Below are 19,280 nucleotides of genomic sequence, written 5' to 3'. Positions count from 1 at the left end.
GTAACTGAAGCCAAGTTAACCACAGCTGTTGTTCTCTACCAACTCAGTGACCACATTTGTTTAGATGGACCAATCAGAAAGAGTGGCTAACAGCAGCAGCATCATCCCGATACAGACAGACTCTCAGGTATCAATAATTGTAATATTCTAACTGATTTTAGTAACAGTACATTCAGCTCATTTGCTCCCTCAAGTCAAACAGTGTGCATCTGTTACTTTAAAAGTGCATTAATCACAAAGGGGCTGTGTTTAAATTGTTTTATTTTTGAAAGATTTCACTGGAGGTGTTTGTCAGAGTAAGATAATGCAACAAAAGTCCACATTCCCTGGTGCGAATAATAGATTTGTTTAGAGATATTTGCAGCGGGACTGGCGACCAGTCCAGGGTGTACCCCGCCTCTCGCCCGTAGCCAGCTGGGATAGGCTCCAGCCCCCCCGCGACCCTGATGGATGAGCGGTATAGAAAATGGATGGATGGACGGATGGATGGATGGATGGACATTTGCAGTGTAATATTGTTCCCCTTGACGCTGGTGGAGCTGACTGTTGATGTGAGCGTTCAGCGCCGTGCAGCGGTCACAGTAAGGAACAGCAAGGCTGATGCTATAGTTGAATGTTAGAATCACACTAACAACGAGTATATGAATATAGGCCCGCTGACATTAAACGTGTGTTAGCCATAACACTTGCCTGTTTTAATATTATCTTTCAGTCACTCTTTCAGGTACTATTATTGTTGTTGTTATAATGTTAAATGCAGTATGTTATTATGTGATGCAATGTTAGTTTTAAATAGGTTATACGAGTGGTTCTCATAGTAAGTAGTTATGACCTTTTGTAATTAATGTTTTGCAAAACTGGACACAGAACAGGTTACTATTTTGAACCTGGCACCTTGTCTGTAACACGCAATAACACGCGCAGACAGGCAGAGAACAAAATGAACCTTCATATCTTCGCCATTTTTTTTTACTCCTCAACTTTATCAGCTTGAAGCAGGAAACTCACCGCGGGCCACGGCAGAAGAACTTTACGTCATTGCTTCTGATTGGCTGCAAGTCGGAGAATATTTACATGGCCACGCCGATTGGTCGAAGCGGCGCGCCAAAGATCACGTGTCTCTCTTTTCGCGCGAAACTGTTGCTCTGTTGTCAAGGCTGTAGCGTGTTGCTTCTGTCTGTGTGTGTAGATCAGCGGTACATATCTGTATCTTCCTGAACATTTTGAGTCTTTTGGTGCAGTTTGACGGTGTTTCAGCATGGATGTTGCCACAGCAACCGCGGAGAATGCCGGAGAAGTGGTGAAGGATGAGTTGGCCGAAAAATGCCAGAAGTTATTCCAGGCTTTCTTGGAGGAGTAAGTCAGTCAGCAACAGGCTTCATTGTATTGTTGTCGGCCGCAGCATGCTGTGCACGAGTTGATCGCTTTTCATCAGTTATTTTGAGGATTCAGTGCTGTGTTGATGTTCTGTTGCTGGTGTATTAGATTTCATCATTTTACTGTTTCCCTGTGCAGGTTCCAGACCGGGGATGGGGAGGTGAAGTATGTCCGAGAGGCCGAGGAGCTGATCCGGCCTGAGAGGAACACCCTGCTGGTGAGCTTCACAGACCTGGAAGGCTTCAACCAAGAGCTGGCCACTACGATCCAGGAGGAGTACTACAGGTGAGCTAACCACAGAGAAACCAGTTCATGAACACTTTGTTGCAGCCTCACTTGCACCTCTAATTACAAAGCTGAAGTGAAGAGCACTTCCACATTAACACCCAGATATGATACTCTCTGTATTAGTAAATTAACAGCCAGCATTTACATTATCAGACATGAAGAGGTAGCTGCGGATTAATGTGAAGGATTCTGTTTTCAGAGTTTACCCCTTCCTGTGTCGGGCAGTGCGCAACTTTGCTCGGGATCATGGGAATGTTCCCCTCAACAAAGAATTCTACGTAGCCCTGGAGGATCTCCCCACCAGACACAAGTAAGACATATGACACAACTCTAAATCAAGTCCTGGATTTGAGCTAATTGTATGTACACATACTTATTGTTTTCAAATAATTTTAGACAGTGTTGTTGGCATAAAATATGCTTCAACATAATAACTTATACTGTGCATTGATGTGCTGTAGCAGCCTCAGTAGAAGTTTTTCAGTTATGTTTCATATCTAAGGCTTGATTAATTTGTCAAGTAAAGCTAGAGCAATATATCAGATCCTGTTTCCTGTGTGTGATCTAGGATCCGTGAGCTGTCGTCCATGCGTATTGGCACCCTGGTGAGGATCAGTGGTCAGGTGGTGAGGACACACCCAGTACATCCCGAACTGGTAAGATGTCTGGCAGTCAACACATGCAGCAAAATAATCATTGGTGTCAGACAAAAACAAAGCTGCAGTGCGTAAATGTGATAGTGTTGAGCCTGTCTGTTGATTGTATGGATGTCACAATGACGTTTTTACGGTTGCAGGTGAGTGGCACCTTCCAGTGCATGGACTGCCAGGCAATGATCAAAGATGTCCCTCAGCAGTTCAAATACTCCCCTCCAACCATCTGCAGAAACCCTGTCTGCAACAACCGTTCCCGCTTCCACCTCGACACACACAAATCGAAGTTCATTGACTTCCAGAAGGTAACCGAGAGAGAGGGCGTGTGTGTATCTGTGCATACACAGGGAACAGTTGTAGTGATGACAGCTTAAGCCCACAGGTGGCTGATTTAGTCTTAACTCTGTCTGTTCAGGTGCGTATTCAGGAGACGCAGGCAGAGCTGCCTCGGGGTTCAATCCCACGCTCGCTGGAGATCATCCTGAGGGCTGAGGCTGTGGAGACGGCCCAGGCCGGAGACCGCTGCGACTTCACGGGGACACTCATTGTTGTGCCAGATGTCTCTCAGCTCCGCACACCTGGTATGGCTTCGACCATGTGGCATAAAGCCTCCAGTTAACCTTAATGGTTACATATCTTAACTTTTTTCTTTTTTTTTGACACCTCATGACTGCTTCCAGGTGTGAGAGCAGAGACCAGTACCCGTGTAGCTGGAGGACCACAGGGCTTTGAGTCTGAGGGTGTGAGAGGTCTGAAAGCACTGGGAGTCAGAGAGCTTTCTTACAGATTGGCTTTCCTGGCCTGTAACGTGGCCCCAACTAACCCACGGGTAAGAGGGAGAGACACACATAAGCTAATGATGAATGCATTTCCATAGTCATTGGAGTATTTTCACCCAAACCAAAGATGCAAATAAATCATATGTGAACAATCATAGTTTGGCGGCAAGGAGCTGCGGGAGGAGGAACAGACAGCAGAAAGCATCAAGAGCCAGATGACAGAGAAGGAGTGGGAGAAAGTGTTTGAGATGAGCCAAGACAAGAACCTGTACCACAATCTGTGCACCAGCCTCTTCCCCACCATCCACGGTCAGTGTTCGACCCATCACTGAACACTTTCTGTAGCCAGGAAAGCTTTGTGCGATGGTGTTAGAGCTGTGAATTTTCTGTTAAATGGTGACCATGACTATGCAGGCAATGATGAGGTGAAGCGTGGCATCCTGCTGATGTTGTTTGGAGGCGTTCCCAAGACGACCATGGAGGGAACCTCGCTGAGAGGAGACATCAACGTCTGCATTGTTGGGGACCCCAGCACTGCCAAGAGCCAGTTCCTCAAGTATGTAACGCTACAGACAGGTTCCCAGTAACTACAAAGACTCTAATCTGTTAAACGTGTGACTGAATGTATGGATGGATGTGTCAGAGTGGCGTGTTAAATCTGTGTGTGTGTTTACAGGCATGTGGAGGAGTTCAGTCCCCGAGCAGTGTACACCAGTGGCAAAGCCAGCAGTGCTGCAGGTCTGACGGCCGCTGTGGTGAGAGATGAGGAGTCCCACGAGTTTGTCATCGAGGCCGGAGCTCTGATGCTGGCTGACAATGTGAGTGTTTAAGTCACAGAGGGCAGCGGAGGACATTATAGTGTGTATTCCGTGGTACTGATGGCAGGGTTTTCCTCCAGGGTGTGTGCTGCATTGATGAGTTTGACAAGATGGACATCAAGGACCAGGTGGCCATCCATGAAGCCATGGAGCAGCAGACCATCAGCATCACCAAGGCTGGAGTCAAGGTAGCCTGAATGCAAGAAATAGTTAAGGACTCGCAGTCATATCGCTTTAGGTTCAGGGCTTCAGGCAGTTTCAGAAATTCCACCAGCTTTTAGTTTTATTCACTCAATTGTGGTCAAAACTAATATGAAAGGGTCAAACTACCTTTGCGCATTTTTGGTAAACTGTACACTTTATTTTAGTGAAGAGAAACACTCTTCATGCCATGAGGGACACGATACCAACATTTCTACAGCATTACATGCCCATCCGATACAGCTATAACAGTTTAGAACTGGCTGTGATGCAGTAGAAATGCATCAGTAAGTAATCAGCCTGCGTCCCCTCCAGGCCACCCTGAATGCTCGCACGTCCATCCTGGCTGCTGCTAACCCAGTTGGTGGGCGCTACGATCGCAGCAAGAGTCTGAAGCAGAACGTCAACCTGACCGCCCCCATCATGAGCCGCTTTGACCTCTTCTTCATCTTGGTGGATGACTGCAATGAGGTACACAGCCTGTTCTCCGCATGCGTTCCTGCTCTGATTCTTAGATACATTTTTATTTTTCCATTCTTGCATTTCTATTTGAAGCTGTGCTGCTAAAAGTGTCTCTTTCCTTTTTTGTCTTGCATCCCATTATCTGATAGTAGAATAATCAAAATTTCCTTACAAAAGGAAAGCTGGATCTTATCTGATCTAATGCTTTACGTGTGCTTCCCAGGTGACGGACTACGCCATTGCCAGGCGCATTGTGGACCTGCACTCTCGTATAGAGGAGTCTGTGGACAGACTGTACACTCTGGATGAGATCCGCAGATATCTGCTCTTTGCAAGGCAGTTCAAACCTAAGGTGAGTGTCTGTCTGCTCTGATTATGTTTTGACCGTGTTTGGCCACTTGTGTGCTTACCGTTTGTATTAACTACTGCATGTTTGCACCTGTAGATTTCCAGCGAGTCTGAAGAGTTTATCGTCGAGCAGTACAAACGTCTGCGTCAGCGTGACGGCTCTGGAGGTGTGTCCAAGTCTGCCTGGAGAATAACGGTGCGACAGCTGGAGAGCATGATCCGCCTTTCAGAGGGCATGGCGCGCATGCACTGCTGTGATGAGGTGGGCGCAAAAAATCAATTCCTGTCCAAGGAGCAAACAAATCACACAGGGACTTTAGAACTAATGTTTGTACACTGAAGGTTAGGCATAGTGCTGCATAAAGCAAGCCCCAAGTCAGCATTTAAACCTGCAGTACAAACTTCATAATGTCATTCTTTGAAAAGACAAAGTAGTATTTTTAATATCTCACAAGCGTATTGCATTATACGGAGTGTTGATCTTTGACTTTCTCTGTATTTAGGTGCAGCCTAAACATGTGAAGGAAGCCTTCCGGCTCTTGAACAAATCCATCATCAGAGTGGAGACACCTGACATCAACCTGGAGCAGGAGGATGAAATGGAGGAGGAGGAGGAGCAGCAGCAGGAGGATGGTACAGACAAACACACATACAGACTACTACTACTAACGTTGTAGTTTATCCACTCACATCTTAAGTTTTATGTAATGCAAAAATTATCTTTGCAGGAAACGCCGTCCATAATGGCATTAATGGTGTTAATGGAGTGAATGGTGTAGATGGCCACGTCAATGGCGTGAATGGCCACGTCAACGGGGTGAACGGCCACGTCAACGGCGTGAACGGCCATGCTGAGTCTGGCAGCCAGCCCAAACCGTCTCTTCGCCTGTCCTTCAGTGAATACAGACGCATCTCCAACCTGCTGGTCCTGCACTTGCGCAGGGCAGAGGAGGGTAAGAGGTTCCCTCGTCATACTACTGAAAAGTTTCAATTCTTGTCTTTATCATTGAGTCTAACCTTGTCACTGATATCGTATTGCAGCTGAGGAAGAGGAAGAGCTGAAGAAAAGTGCAGTGGTGAACTGGTATCTGAAGGAGATTGAGTCAGAGATAGACTCTGAGGAGGAGCTGGTCAATAAGAAGGGGCTTGTAGAGAAGGTCATCTACAGGCTGGTGCACTATGTGAGTCTGCAAAAATGCAACCACTGATTTCACAAAAGCAGAAAAAGATGAGCCACTGCAAGTTAAGTTTGGACAATAATTGACTGCGTGTCTGTTTTGTCAGGACCACATCCTCATCGAGCTGTCTCAGGCAGGGCTGAAGGGCTCAGAGTCGGCAAGCACAGAGGAAGCTGTTCTGGTGGTGAACCCCAACTACATCCTGGAAGATTAAACTCCTCCACTGAACCCCCTCTGTGTTGTTTTTCTTCACTCTCCTTACAGCTTCCATTATTGTTGGTCTTAGACTTCAACAAAGTCAATGTTAAATGTTTCTGAATGCTTCTATGTAATGCATACATAACCGTTGCACCGGAGATGTTATTAGACTTGTTTTGTGAGTTTATTATCTCTACTGTACAGATAATTCTGTGGCTCTTTAAGAAAAAAATATGGTTTATAGGTCAAACTGACTTTTGTAAATATATTGCTCTTTTTCCTTCAGCTGTTTGTTGGCTTCCTGAATTTTGCAATCATCCTTTAAAAATAACTGTATATTAGCGGCATACATTGAGGCTAACTTGCCTCCATGGATTCAAGTTATATTGTGTGTTTTTGTAAAATTATATGAATGAAAATGCTGGTTCAATAAATAAAACGTTGACATGAACACAACTGGTTTTCTAACTTTTTGCCAGATAGAAGCTCTACGTCCACTAGACGGCAGCAGACACGTGATTAGAATGCCACTGCGCATGCCCTAATCGTTTAACAAACATGGCGGCGCCCTGTGTGATAGCAGTCAGGACAGCGCTAAAAGGTAAAGAAAAGTGTATCACTATGATACGTTCTCCAAAAAAGTCTAGCAGCCAGCACAATTCACTCTTTCATTGACTGTGGCAGTGTCATTCGTGATAATTAAGTATTTTTATAATAGATAATTAAGTAGTATGTTAGTATGTTAAGTAGTATGTTATCTTTGACATAACATTGGAAAAAACACAGGTGACGTTTCCTTGTTTTTACGTGATATAACCAAGCTCAGCCCTCACATTAACCTCAGCTCAGAGGGGGCAGAGGACACATAATGTTGAAAAACGAAGCTCCTTCTCCCTTCCTAGGTGTGAACCTCTTTCCCAGTCGGTGGCTCCTCACGCTAAGGAGGCAAAGCCCAGCAGTATGTCAGCGATTGCGGCTCCATGTCTCCCCTGCTTCCTCCCTGTGCAGCTCCAGGACAGAGCCACAGAGGAGCAGCCAGCCACACACCACAGCTGCCACCCGCACAGACAGCAAAAGTGCCGGGGAGGAAGAGGAGGAGGAGGAACTCGAGGGTCCAGAATACATCCCCAAGAGAAAGGCGAAAAACCCCATGATCAAAATTGGCTATGCTTGGTGAGTCTGATTTCTTCATTCCTTTTGTGTACACCTTAGTGTCTAACACTGTAACTTCAGAGGATTTGTAGATTTGCAGTGAGCAAAAACAAACCTAAACTCCTGTAGAAATGTACCTAGATGAATACGTAATAATTTAAAGTGTAGCGGTAATAATGTAAGTAGTTGAAGTGGTACATGTAGTTCATACGGAAGTAGTACCATCTGCAGCATTAGCGGAAGTAACAAGATACAAGATAGGTTTATTTGTCACACACACAATCATACACGGTACAATGTGCAGTGAAATTCTTTATGTCCCTGCTACCAAAAAATAGGTAAATAAAAAATTTAGATATTGCAAAAAGAGAACGCTTATAAAAAAACAATAAAATTAAAATTAAAAAGTGAAAAGTGAAAATAGTGTGATTAACAGTTTTTTTTCCCTTTTATGTTTTTTTCAGGGTATGCATGTGTTGGGATTACTGTACAGATTGTAAAGCCCCATAAAGCTTTAGTGTTTCATGCACATACATTTAGTGTACATCCATCATGGATTCCATTTATACAGTAGTAGTAGTAGTAAAACATTTTCCAGATAACATAATTCCTTACGTACAACATTACATGGCAAACAAAGATTTTTGTCTCATCTGATCCATTCTTATAAAACACACCTCAAGTCATCAGAAAGGATGGACAATTTGCTAAGTAATGTAGCCCCTAAATCACCCTACAATGGCCGATATATGAAATGGACTTTATCTTGAGTCCTGAGTCCTAAATTGTGAAAGAAACAAAACCTTTTCTCTTCAGGGAGACCAGTAAAATTATCTGTTTGTAAATGTGCTCACGGACATCTTGACTTTCTCCAACCTATAAGTATAGTGCTCCACACTATATTTCTTTTTCATGAGACAGTATGTTTGTAATATAAGTTTGCATGTACATGAGGAGCAGTGCAGCTGGGGTAGCTTTGTTTATCTCCTCGGTCTGTTTGACAGATTCACCTAAAGTTGATTTTATATATAACCCAAAATCATGAATCACAATGCTTTATGGGGCTTTACAATCTGTACGGTAATCCCAACACATGCATACCCTGAAAAAAACATAAAAGGGAAAAAAAGGCCCTGTTTGTGGGGGCGGGGAAATGTAATGTAATGACTGCTACCATTCAGATTATTTATCGAGGACTGTTGACTGCAGTTACAGCTGTTATGCAGAAACTGAATATTGTAGCAGTCAGTCAAAAAACAATGCAGGTGTCATGTAGAAATACAGCAGATGAAAGGGGAACTCTAGCAGATTACACATTGTACTGCAGATGTATTATGTACACTATGATAACTGGTAAAGTCTGATACAGTCCTGTTGAAAAACACCTTCAGGAAGGTAATATAAACTACATTATATTCCCTACATGCTTTAGTATAAACAGGGCGGATAAAATGTTAAAGAAAGAAGGCAGTTCAAACAACAACTTCAAAACTGATAAGGTGATTCGACACTGCTATAAAATAGCTTCAAGAAAACCCTCAGTGAGGGTAGCATCTGTTGCAGGGCTGTTGTATTGAGCTGCATTATTTTTATGTAATCAACTGGGAAATGAGTGTACAGTAGGTGTTCAAGATAATATTGGCTTTCCCCTCAGTGCAAAGTGTATTCCTAGAGAGGGAAGACTGGTTGATTCAACCACCCTAACACTGTAGACTCGAAGCTGTTTCAATTAACTTTCTAAACATGACTCCAACACTTTCTGCATTCCTTGTCTGTTGTTCGTATTTTTTCTGTACACTTGCCAACAATAATGGATACTGAGTAAAATAATTATCCCTCTTTCCTCTTCAGGATGTTAGGCCTACCCATAGGTATCATCAGCTTCCTCCTGGCCAAGAGACAAGTGGACAAGAATCGACTGAAGCAGCGGAAGATTCGACAGAGGATGAGAAAGTCAAACGAAGGACAATATGATGGGAGCCGCTATCACCATCCTGCAGAGGATGTTAAAATGGACTAATGTATGTGTGTGGCTGCAGTAATTTGCACCATACACTGAATGTCACAATTGAGGTGGTGACTACTACTCTACAGCCCAAAGACTGATTACAGAAGAAATGTCAGCTTAACGAGCTTCTAATGAGCTCAGAACCGGGTCACAACCTGTATTATTATCCTCATTGTTTTTTGCTGTTAAGGCTGACATACATATGATCATATTTATTAGCCATGATGGTGATGTACTATAAATATGAGAGAGGAAATAAATGTAAAGGTATGTTTATACATTTGTGAACATGAATCATCACTAATTGCATATAAACCACATCAAAACTCACAAATACAAGTCTTTATTTGATATGAAAAGACAGACAGACTTTCCTCATCATTGATATGTGTATTTACAAACCCTGACAAATACAGACTCTATACTAGATATTCAAAATGTTTGCCTCAGTTGTTTAGAGTCGAGGGCTGAGTCTAACTTTGGCAGGGTGTCTCATTAACATTGAACATGAACACGTGTGGAGGATGTGTGGGTGGGGTTGATCATCTCAACAAAGTCCCACATTAGCTAGAACACACCGATTTTCAGGAATGTTTGAACAATTTTACAGCACCCTGATTGTGTTGTCCTGTATGGACAAACCCACCCAGCTGTCTGACCCACATCTGACTGTAACACAAGTATATATATAAACAGGCACATATGTACCAATACTATAAAAGCTTATGGAGTACTGTACATGTACTTCTGAAAGTTAGAATAAATCTACTCTTAGAAACATTGTCATTGTGAAGGCACTTGATAGTACAAACCCGTGACAGCAGATCTGAGGCTGTCTTTAGGTGTACCGAGCTTGAGTTCAGGGGTGAGTGATCACCACCCAAACAGCCAGTACTGTTGACACTACTAAGTGTATGTTTTGAGTATCTGCACTATTATCTTTACAATCAATCAATACCAAATGATAATCACACATCATGTAACTTTCACATGTAATTTTAGGCACATAAATACTAAAGAGCTCAATTAACAAGCTTTTGTTATGCACCATTAACCCGTTTTGTCTTTTAACATGCATAATAATGGCAGGAATATTTTGAGGGGCTGATTCACTTTCTTGCTGAGAGTTAGATAAGGTGACGTGTCTGTACATTACATGTGAAATTACAGCAAACAGGCAATTTAGCTTAGCATTAAAGCTGGAAAAAAAAGAGGAAACAGTCTGTCACAACCTGATGCTGGAAACCATTTTTTTATGGGTAAACAAACACCATGTAATATGTTAAACTGTGAATTTTAGAGGTGCCCGGAGGTAGATGATTCACCTTCTCTCACAGCCAGCCTAGCTTTTTCCTGTTTCTAATCTTCTAATCAATCCAAGCTGTGGTTTTACATTTATCTGAAAGACATGAGAGTGGTACTGATCCTTTCATTTAACTCTCAACAAGCAAGCAAAGAACCATATTTTCCAAAATGAGGAACTATTCCTTTAAGTGCTTCAAATATTAACAAGAAATGCCTAATGTTTGAAAAATTGAGCGTAGTAGCCTATAAATGAGTCATTCATTCATAAATCATGACACATGTACTGCCAACCCCCTGTGCACTTCAAAGCCAACTAGAGAGGTGGCTCTTTGTGTGGGAATATTAGAGTCTGAACATTAGAATAAAAATGGCTTCCCATATGGTTAACTCGATATTGAAAGGCCGAGTTCACGTATAGCAATACATCTTCATGCAGACAAAAATGTTTGGACACTGTCTGCCTCAAGTCCGGCAAGAGTGAATATGTGTCTCAGCTCCAGTGTCCATAGATATTTGCGCTGTTTATACTGTAGTATTGATATTTTTTTTAACCACATGTAAGTTGATAAATGCAGGTATAGACAAAAGAAAAAGTGCTTTTTTATGCATAGGATTAACCTACACTCATCTCAAATTCAGCCCTTCTTTGGAGTGCATCTTGAGTTTATAAATACTCTGATTCTGACAGAAAATAAAGCAAGTTTTAAGCACATTATGGTTTGCACCCCATAAAACCAACCAAAAGTTGATAGTTCGCCCTTATTTGGTCGAAGCGCCAATAATTTGCAGCAGGAAAAGGAAGATCTGGATGATGTCAACATAGATGGAGAGCGCTGCGAACACATACTCCTCTGGACCGATCGAGTACTTCCTGTTTCCTATCAGAAGCTGTGTGTGGTACGCCAAGAACTACAGGACATACAAGAAAAATTCAGAATAACACTGCATCGTGTTTTGTATATGGGTAATACATAAAGTAATAACACAAGGGCAACTGTAAGAAAAAAAAAAAACAGTGCAAAGCCACCATTCAAACTGAAACTGTGCAGCACTTATATAAAATACTCACCATAGTGAAAGCTATGGCTCCAAAAGCTGCATAAAGCATGTGTAGCCACGGAATCTGCAACAACAAGCAGCCATTACAACGATGGAAAGTTGAAAAAAAAGGTGTGCCGTTTGGTTCACATCAACCTTAACTCACATAGTTGAAGGACAGCACAATGGTGGTAATGATGCCAGTCACAAAAACTACTATCCCAAGAACGCAGAACAGGCCGCGGCACTTGGTGAAGTCCACCTAGAATGAAAAACCACCAACAGCCTTGTTAATGGACGTGTGGCCGCACAAATACACAGCGGCCACTTGGAGCTGTGCACTCGCATGCACATGCACACACCCACACACACACACACACACACACACACCCTACCTTTGTCTGGAAGCAGAAAACTGTGACAGTGATGCAGACAACTGCGGTGATCCCCATAGCGAGAAACACTGCTTTTGTGTCGTAGTAACTAAAAACACACAGGGCAACACACAGTTAATTCTGAGCGACTGGATGTTTGTAAACTATATATGCATTACACAAATTTGTTTTACCTGGAAATGGATCCAGTCATGTAGGACAAAGCCAGGGTCTGTAAAAGTTTTAAAAAAAATGTAAAAACATTTTATTCGCATCTCGAAAAATGCAGTTACATTACAACATTTGAGGAAATAATGATAATCCAGTAAATGAGCTAAACATCTGTGATTACAAGATTCCAAGAAAAATATGCAGGAAAAAAGATAGATAAATCATACAATTATGATATATTACTGTAATGTATTAACATATATTCAAATGCCAAATTCATAATTGTGTGATTAACATTTCACCACACTTTAATGTAATGTGGACTTAAATAGTTAAAAGAGGGGAAAAAAACAACTAAAAGAACTGGACTGCAGCTTTCAAGGAACAAAACTGCTCCATGAAGTAATACATAGAGCAACTTTGCGCACAGAGCTGATAAAACACAGATACAGAAACAACATATCAAAGGTCTATGCAAACACAGTCTGAGTTAAGTGTGGCGACTCACAGTTTAGTTTCAAAGTCAAACCTTGACAAAGCTTCATTATTTTAATCTAAGAATATGCTCGATTCGCACCAGGAAACCACAACCATGTGTCTCGATTTTCTGACTCAAAAAATTAACCACATGTTATCTGACTTACAAAGATGAACAGCAGAATGACGTTCCAGGGGAACCTCCTCCTGCAAAGAGAGTGGAGTATTAAATGCATTTCTGTAAATATTCCAGGTCTAAAAATCAGTAAGACAAAAGTGGGCAATCTCACTCACCGCGGGCCCTTACAGCAGACCAGCACAAGGTGGGTGACGATATACACAGCACTGAAAGACAATGTTCAAACTTTCACTTTGATTCAAATCACAAACACCTTATTTTAAAGGTAGTGATGTCACCACAGAGTGAGACTTACTATGATGCCCAGTAGAGAGCCGAGTTTTTTCTTACAAATAATCTGACAGGTTGGCTGTGAGGAACAGAAGTACAGTCAACAACCTGATATACACAGACATAAATACAAGCAGCCAAGCAAAACACACACTTTGTAAACTCACACAAACGTGAAGACGGCCACAATGGCTGTGGTGACGAGGAGCTGAGACGCCAGAATCAAATACACCTGAAAAACACATACAGACAAAAGAGACATTACACCCTGCAGTCTCAACAAGTTCAGTTCATTTTATTGTCAATCTTTTTTTTTATTTAATTTGCTGTTCTTTAACCTTTAATCTCAAATCTTTGCTGTTCTTTAATCTTAAATCTTCAACCTTGCTCAGCAATTGTCCATTTACATTTTGTTTCTTGCCTTCTATTTGTATGTATATTTGTTGGTTTTGTTTTAAATGATTGGTAAGCTCTTTGGAAACATGGTTTTGAAAGGTGCTATATAAATGAAGTTATTATTATTATTATTATTATTATTATTATTATTATTATTATTATATGCTATGCCAGCATGGGTCCCAATCAGCATCTCACGTCTTCTTTCTAAAACAGGACATAATTATTTAAACACTTAGCTATGTGGGAAAATATTACACAATTTCAACATATATAGATAAATGTACCTGACAACCTCCGGGGTTTTTTAAAGCTTATGGATTTAACTTTTCAGAACATCAGCTTTGTTCTGTGACTCCAATGACTCACGAGCTGAGGCTAATCGCATATGGTTTGTGTCATAAGTGTATTTTACCTTTCTGATGAAGGCATGGCGAATGCTCACACTGTCCCAACCACTGCCCCTCGCCGCAAACTCATCATCTGTGTTGCCAGTAGAAAAGAAATACGAGTACTGAGCACAGACAGCCAAATCAATGAAGAGTCAGAGGCAAACACTTTACCCTACAAGTGCAATACCACAAGTGCAATATTAAGGACTACTTTCTGGACTACCTCATACTTGCACATGCATATTTATGCTGCTATATGCTAAAACCGGCTTCTTTATTTAATTGTTTAGCTTATTTAAATGTCTAGTTTTATATTCTATTTACATTCTATTTTTTACTTAGCTTATATTTTTATTGTATTCAACTTTTTGTTTACCTCGTACTTTATATTTTTATATTCTTATAGTCTACTTACTGCTCCCGGGACCTGAGTCCTAATTTCGTACCATAAACATGTGAATGTGAGCTGGTATGACAATAAAGTTCCTTGATTCCTTGAATATGCTTATGCCTTCTTGTGAAGCATAAAATGAGAGGACTGACACCACCACTCAAGAAGCTAGCTAGAAACAGCTACCTTAGCTCTGTCTTATAGGTACAGATGAAACAAACAAGAAATATCTTGGGAACTGTAGAGGTGCTGGTAGGCAGCTTCATAATCTTTTCATTTGACCCAAGGGGAGAAAGTGAATAAGCATAGTTTCTCAATATGTTCACTTTCTTTAAATAACACAGAATGTACTTTTTTTTGCACTGTGATGGATTTAAGTAAAATCTTTTCACCTTTAACTATAACGTAAGCACTCGACCAGTGACATTTTGACATTTTTCAAGCTCTGCTGGTTGGATGTTGCTTGACTCCCCCCCAACATGTTTAAGAAGCCACTGATTTCTTTTTTCAAACCAAAATGCATCATCCTCTCAAGCTTGGCTTTAAGTGGCACAGTGAAGTCTTCACATACTTTATATTTGGGCTAACTAAATTGGAAGACACACACTGATATGATTAGCAGTCACTTGTCTTACCAGAGCTCAGGACATCTGATGGTATTGTAGGTGGGACAATAGGAGGCATGGGTGGGGGGTTGGGGTAGCCAGCTCCTGGAGGACCAGCAGGGTGAGGCTGTCCTGGGTACGAGCCAGGAGGATAGCCCACTGGTTGGCCAGGGTACAAGCCCGGAGGATAGCCCCCTGGCTGGCCTGGGTACGGGGGGGCATTTGGACCAGGGGGGTAAGGAGAAGAGGGCTGGTTTGGCTGGGGAACACCGTAACCAGGGAAGCCATACGCAGGTGGTGGTGGATAATTCCCTCCCTGAGGTGCATACAGCGGGCCCCGGGAGTCGTCATACCCAGGAGGGTAGTCTGACCTGGACATTTCACCTGTGAGGAGGGAAGTTGGAGAAAATACAGTTGACACGTGTGTTTATCACTATCACTATTTAAAAAAGTAGACAAAAGAGAGGGTGACCAGCAGGAAACAACCAATAAGAACAAACGTTTCTATGGTCAGTGGTTTTCACTCGTATATGTCAGCACATATGTGGACCTGTCAGGTTACTCTAATCAATGTGTTTTTATTTAGAATGGATTAAATGTGTAAGCTCTTCCCTCAGTTTTTCAGAGCATTACTCACCCAGAAATGTGGCTGCTAATGAATGCTAAAGTTTCTCCATATTGGCTCAATATGTAAAAGGGAAACTACTAGCTAATGTTAGTCATATCAACTGTTCAAGATGATTTTGTTGTATTAATGTTGTGTATACAGCTTGTTGTGCTGCCACCAGGCGACCAAAAAAGTACAAGTGAATCAGGTTTAAGTAACAACAAAATTTTGTTCAGAGATGAAATGATATGTCAATCCAGTTCAACAGCATCATCACTACATGCGGTAATCCAGTAATATGTCTTGCACTACACTTGGTCAAAACTCTGAAACAGCAACATTTAAGGGGTTCTTACCCAGCTTTTCTGAGTATGTTATGTGCCTGTGTGAAAAAAATCTATAATCTCATACAGATCAGATTTAATAAGGTCCCAAATGTCCTGACTTTTGGCCCGTGTAATAATCATACTTGACCTAAAGAATAAATTTGGGCTAAGGTTACAGCGAACGTATGGTTTATCAATATGGTTCCCAAAAATAAAAAAGAAAACAAACAATCCCCCCCATAACAGGCTCAGGAATCACCACAAACATCTCTGAGGGAAATATCCAATAATAAACCATACACACACACATGCACACAATGTTGTCACATATGGCCCAACTATTCCATGTCCCTACAACGAGTATTACAAGAAATGCAGTATTTTTACAGGATACAAGCGCTTTACCACCTAAATTAACCCGCTTTTACCTTGAGAATAATGTATATTTTAAAGACATTTCTTCTAAAGTGGATTTACAGTCTTAACAATTTGTAGACAATTGAAACTAAGCCACCATATTAAAAAGACTCATTTGTGTTCCTAAGTAGGTTCCTTTGGCTCAGTTATTTAGAAAATTCCAAATGTCCTCTGAGCTCTTTTACTGGGGCTTTTAGGGGAATATGCACAGTAAAGGAATTCAAAAGCTGGCTCCACCTCGCGCTGCCATTACATCACATCCCGAGCACCAAGCAACAGGAGAGAAAACACTAAGTGGAAAAATTGCTTCAGAGTATCTGTAGTCAAGCAGTCCCACAACGAGTCACAGAGCTGATTACGGCTTCGGTCACCGTGACTCAGTCAGCAGGACGAAGGGCTTAAGCTGTCTGTGTGTTTGAAGAAGAGGGAGTAACTTCTAAACATGTAGAATCTGTTTTGAGTCAGTGTTGTAAAGTGTGCATCCTTTAACAACACCCTAACATGTCTGTTTGTGTCCGTGTAGTCTTGCATGAACTACACTTACTCAAATTTCTCTTTGCATATCAGCAGCAGCAAGGCCCTGCACCCAAGAAATGCAACATATGTCGCGTGGGTGGCGGACAAAATAAAAGAAATACCTTACAAGAACCAGTTTGGCAAGGCATACAATTTCCATCTGCGCTTTTGCTTTGACTTGGTAATATCTGAGGTTGGTTCTGACTGAATAACACACAAGTTGACGTGTCCTTTATATAAGTGAGAGTTTGCTGTTACTATTAAAAACCTGAATTTGGCCTTGTCATCATGACTTTTCAGACTTCTTTCCAAATTATGTAATTCTGCAGTTTACAACAATCTACTTGAAACTGACCATCAACTTAAAACCAATGTGAAAACACTGATCTTTAAGACTTCGATAATCTTTTTTCTTTCTTATTATTGCAATGTAACAGCAAAGTTAGGGGTGTTTTTGTTTGTTAAGTGAAACTTACAGCTCAGTCTACGTCACTCCAATAATTTACACACAGTCCCTTCCTGGAGGTCAGCTATGTCGGCACTGTTTGCGCCACAGAAAGCCTTTGTGGTAATTAGAGGTGACATTAGCAAACAGACATCAGACATCATTAGTGTTATTGGTTACACGTGTGCATCTCCTCTTAGGCCTCTTAGAAATGTCTGCACTGGATAAAGTCTATTCATTAGAGCACTGTAACTTTATCTTGTGCTGAAGATAAGAGCAGCGCAGTCAAAAATAAACAGCCAAATCAACACAAAAACTAACGAACAGCATGTAAAAGTAATGTAAGCACAATCAGACCGACAGACAGCTGAGCTCAGAGGAGTGCGCAACAGAATATGCGCATAACCACAGCGCCTGACCAAAGTTTAAGAGACAGCATTCTGTAGCCCGAATAGAAAAGGTTAAAATAAACTTAAAGTCACTGGTGTTAACATGTCCGCAACACGCAGACTGCACCCACTCCACCCTCTTTCCCTGAAGACTACACCCCAGCTCACAAAAAGCCTTTTCAGGCGTGAGACGTTAGCCTGCAAGACAAACACAACTTGGCTGCTATGAATATCGCTCAGCCACCGCAAAACACAAAGTTACTTGATGTGAGGTTCACACAGATCGCAGGTATGGCCAAAGACGCGTTAAAGACGTCTCGGAGTTAGCTTTACTTACCAAGCAGGAGATGCTAACGTAAGACACCGTCTGGTCGTTTTAATTCCCTGCAATTAAACGGGGAAACTGAAAGGCTTCCCGCTGTCAGCCACGCCCTCTTTGTTTACAACAAACTCGTCAGCGCCGCAGGGCTTCGGCTTGTTTACGGGGTGTGAAGTTGTTCTGTTCTCAGGTCTGTGCTACGCTATGCTGAGCAGCAGCACACAGATGTGAAGCAGCAGTGAGGAACATTTCCTGGAAAAAAAAGTGGAGCAGGGTGGAGGCCAGAGGAATCTGTCTCTCTCTCCCTCTCTTTCTCACACACACAGGGCGTACACACACACACACACGCCTGGCTTGTTTGTGTGTGTGTGTGCGCGCCCTGACGAGTTCAGCTGACTCATTTTCAACAGGCATTTCAACACTCATGTTACTGAGTAAAATGAAGGCGATGTTACGGTACTGCATTATAATCAGTCATGCGTTAACGTGTAAGCGGAGGTGGACGTAGTTTACAGCCAGGTGATTAAATGCATAGTCAGACATCATGATATATTAGTTGATTTATAATTTGTATTATAATCCATCTTTGCAAATCTGCAAAGTAACTGGTAAGCAGTCAGATAAATGAAGCAGAGTACAAGTAAAATGGAAATACTGATACTCAAGTGAAGTGTATGTACCTCAGGTAAATGTACTTAGTTACATTCCAACATTGATTACAACTACATGCTAAGTACATATGCTCAAGTAATGTACAATTCAGAAATACTTGACTTCAGTATCCAATTTGTGCAATTATACATTTTGCCCCTCAATTTAAGAGTTCAAATACAGTTTTCATCCAATGGCAGCAATTACTATCTCGCAACATTTCGACATTAAAATAGTTTACATGTCAATTTTACATATCAGCTGTCAAGTCTGATAGACCTTTCTTCTTAGCACACTTTCCTATTATGTTCACATCATGATGTCATGGTTAAAACAGAGAATAAAGAGCTGTTACCTGTAACAAAGTACCTTTACATGTTGGAACTGCTTACTTCTCTGACTCCATATGACCACCAAACAACAATCATTTGTATTTTAAACAAATCATCAAATAACATCATGCTGAGAACAATCATATCCACCATACATTGACTTCATGGTTAAATCAATTTAAAAATGTGCAGGCAGAGTAAAATAATTTACAACCACATAACTTATTCGTTTAAATGCAACTGCTTTGCTGTGATCTG

The 19,280-nt window shown here is 41.6% G+C and overlaps 3 protein-coding genes across 4 annotated transcripts; 2 read left to right on the top strand and 1 right to left on the bottom strand.

Moving 5' to 3' along the window:
- The first annotated feature begins 1,098 nt into the window (after nucleotides 1–1,098).
- mcm6 (minichromosome maintenance complex component 6) lies at nucleotides 1,099–6,753 on the top strand. Its single transcript, XM_046408483.1, has 18 exons — nucleotides 1,099–1,356; nucleotides 1,516–1,662; nucleotides 1,865–1,975; nucleotides 2,234–2,321; nucleotides 2,462–2,623; nucleotides 2,734–2,899; nucleotides 2,999–3,147; nucleotides 3,256–3,406; nucleotides 3,512–3,653; nucleotides 3,774–3,915; nucleotides 3,996–4,103; nucleotides 4,432–4,587; nucleotides 4,802–4,930; nucleotides 5,024–5,188; nucleotides 5,430–5,559; nucleotides 5,655–5,879; nucleotides 5,968–6,107; nucleotides 6,211–6,753. Exons 1-18 carry the CDS (start codon nucleotides 1,259–1,261, stop codon nucleotides 6,316–6,318), a joined length of 2,517 nt encoding a protein of 838 aa, XP_046264439.1. The 5' UTR covers nucleotides 1,099–1,258; the 3' UTR covers nucleotides 6,319–6,753.
- An 11-nt stretch (nucleotides 6,754–6,764) lies between these two features.
- Nucleotides 6,765–9,740, top strand: si:ch73-71c20.5 (DUF4748 domain-containing protein). The gene is made up of 3 exons (XM_046408487.1): nucleotides 6,765–6,903; nucleotides 7,205–7,475; nucleotides 9,306–9,740. The coding sequence occupies exons 1-3, from the start codon at nucleotides 6,861–6,863 to the stop codon at nucleotides 9,472–9,474; spliced, it is 483 nt and encodes a 160-aa protein (XP_046264443.1). The 5' UTR covers nucleotides 6,765–6,860; the 3' UTR covers nucleotides 9,475–9,740.
- Nucleotides 9,741–9,789: 49 nt separating this feature from the next.
- LOC124069361 (protein lifeguard 3-like) lies at nucleotides 9,790–18,303 on the bottom strand. 2 transcript variants are annotated; one of them, XM_046408484.1, is made up of 12 exons: nucleotides 18,058–18,303; nucleotides 15,051–15,404; nucleotides 14,048–14,115; nucleotides 13,404–13,468; nucleotides 13,262–13,315; nucleotides 13,122–13,172; nucleotides 12,995–13,034; nucleotides 12,374–12,411; nucleotides 12,201–12,288; nucleotides 11,972–12,067; nucleotides 11,837–11,890; nucleotides 9,790–11,676 (listed from the first exon to the last, which is right to left on the bottom strand). In XM_046408484.1, exons 2-12 carry the CDS (start codon nucleotides 15,397–15,399, stop codon nucleotides 11,527–11,529), a joined length of 1,053 nt encoding a protein of 350 aa, XP_046264440.1. In that variant the 5' UTR covers nucleotides 15,400–15,404; nucleotides 18,058–18,303; the 3' UTR covers nucleotides 9,790–11,526. The 2 variants fall into 2 exon arrangements, with proteins under 2 accessions (XP_046264440.1, XP_046264442.1); XM_046408486.1 differs by lacking the exon at nucleotides 18,058–18,303 and adding an exon at nucleotides 17,363–17,476.
- Nucleotides 18,304–19,280: the final 977 nt, after the last annotated feature.

Source organism: Scatophagus argus, chromosome 13, assembly GCF_020382885.2.
Source record: "Scatophagus argus isolate fScaArg1 chromosome 13, fScaArg1.pri, whole genome shotgun sequence".
NCBI lineage: Eukaryota > Metazoa > Chordata > Actinopteri > Scatophagidae > Scatophagus > Scatophagus argus.
This window is presented reverse-complemented; position numbering and strand designations above follow the sequence as displayed.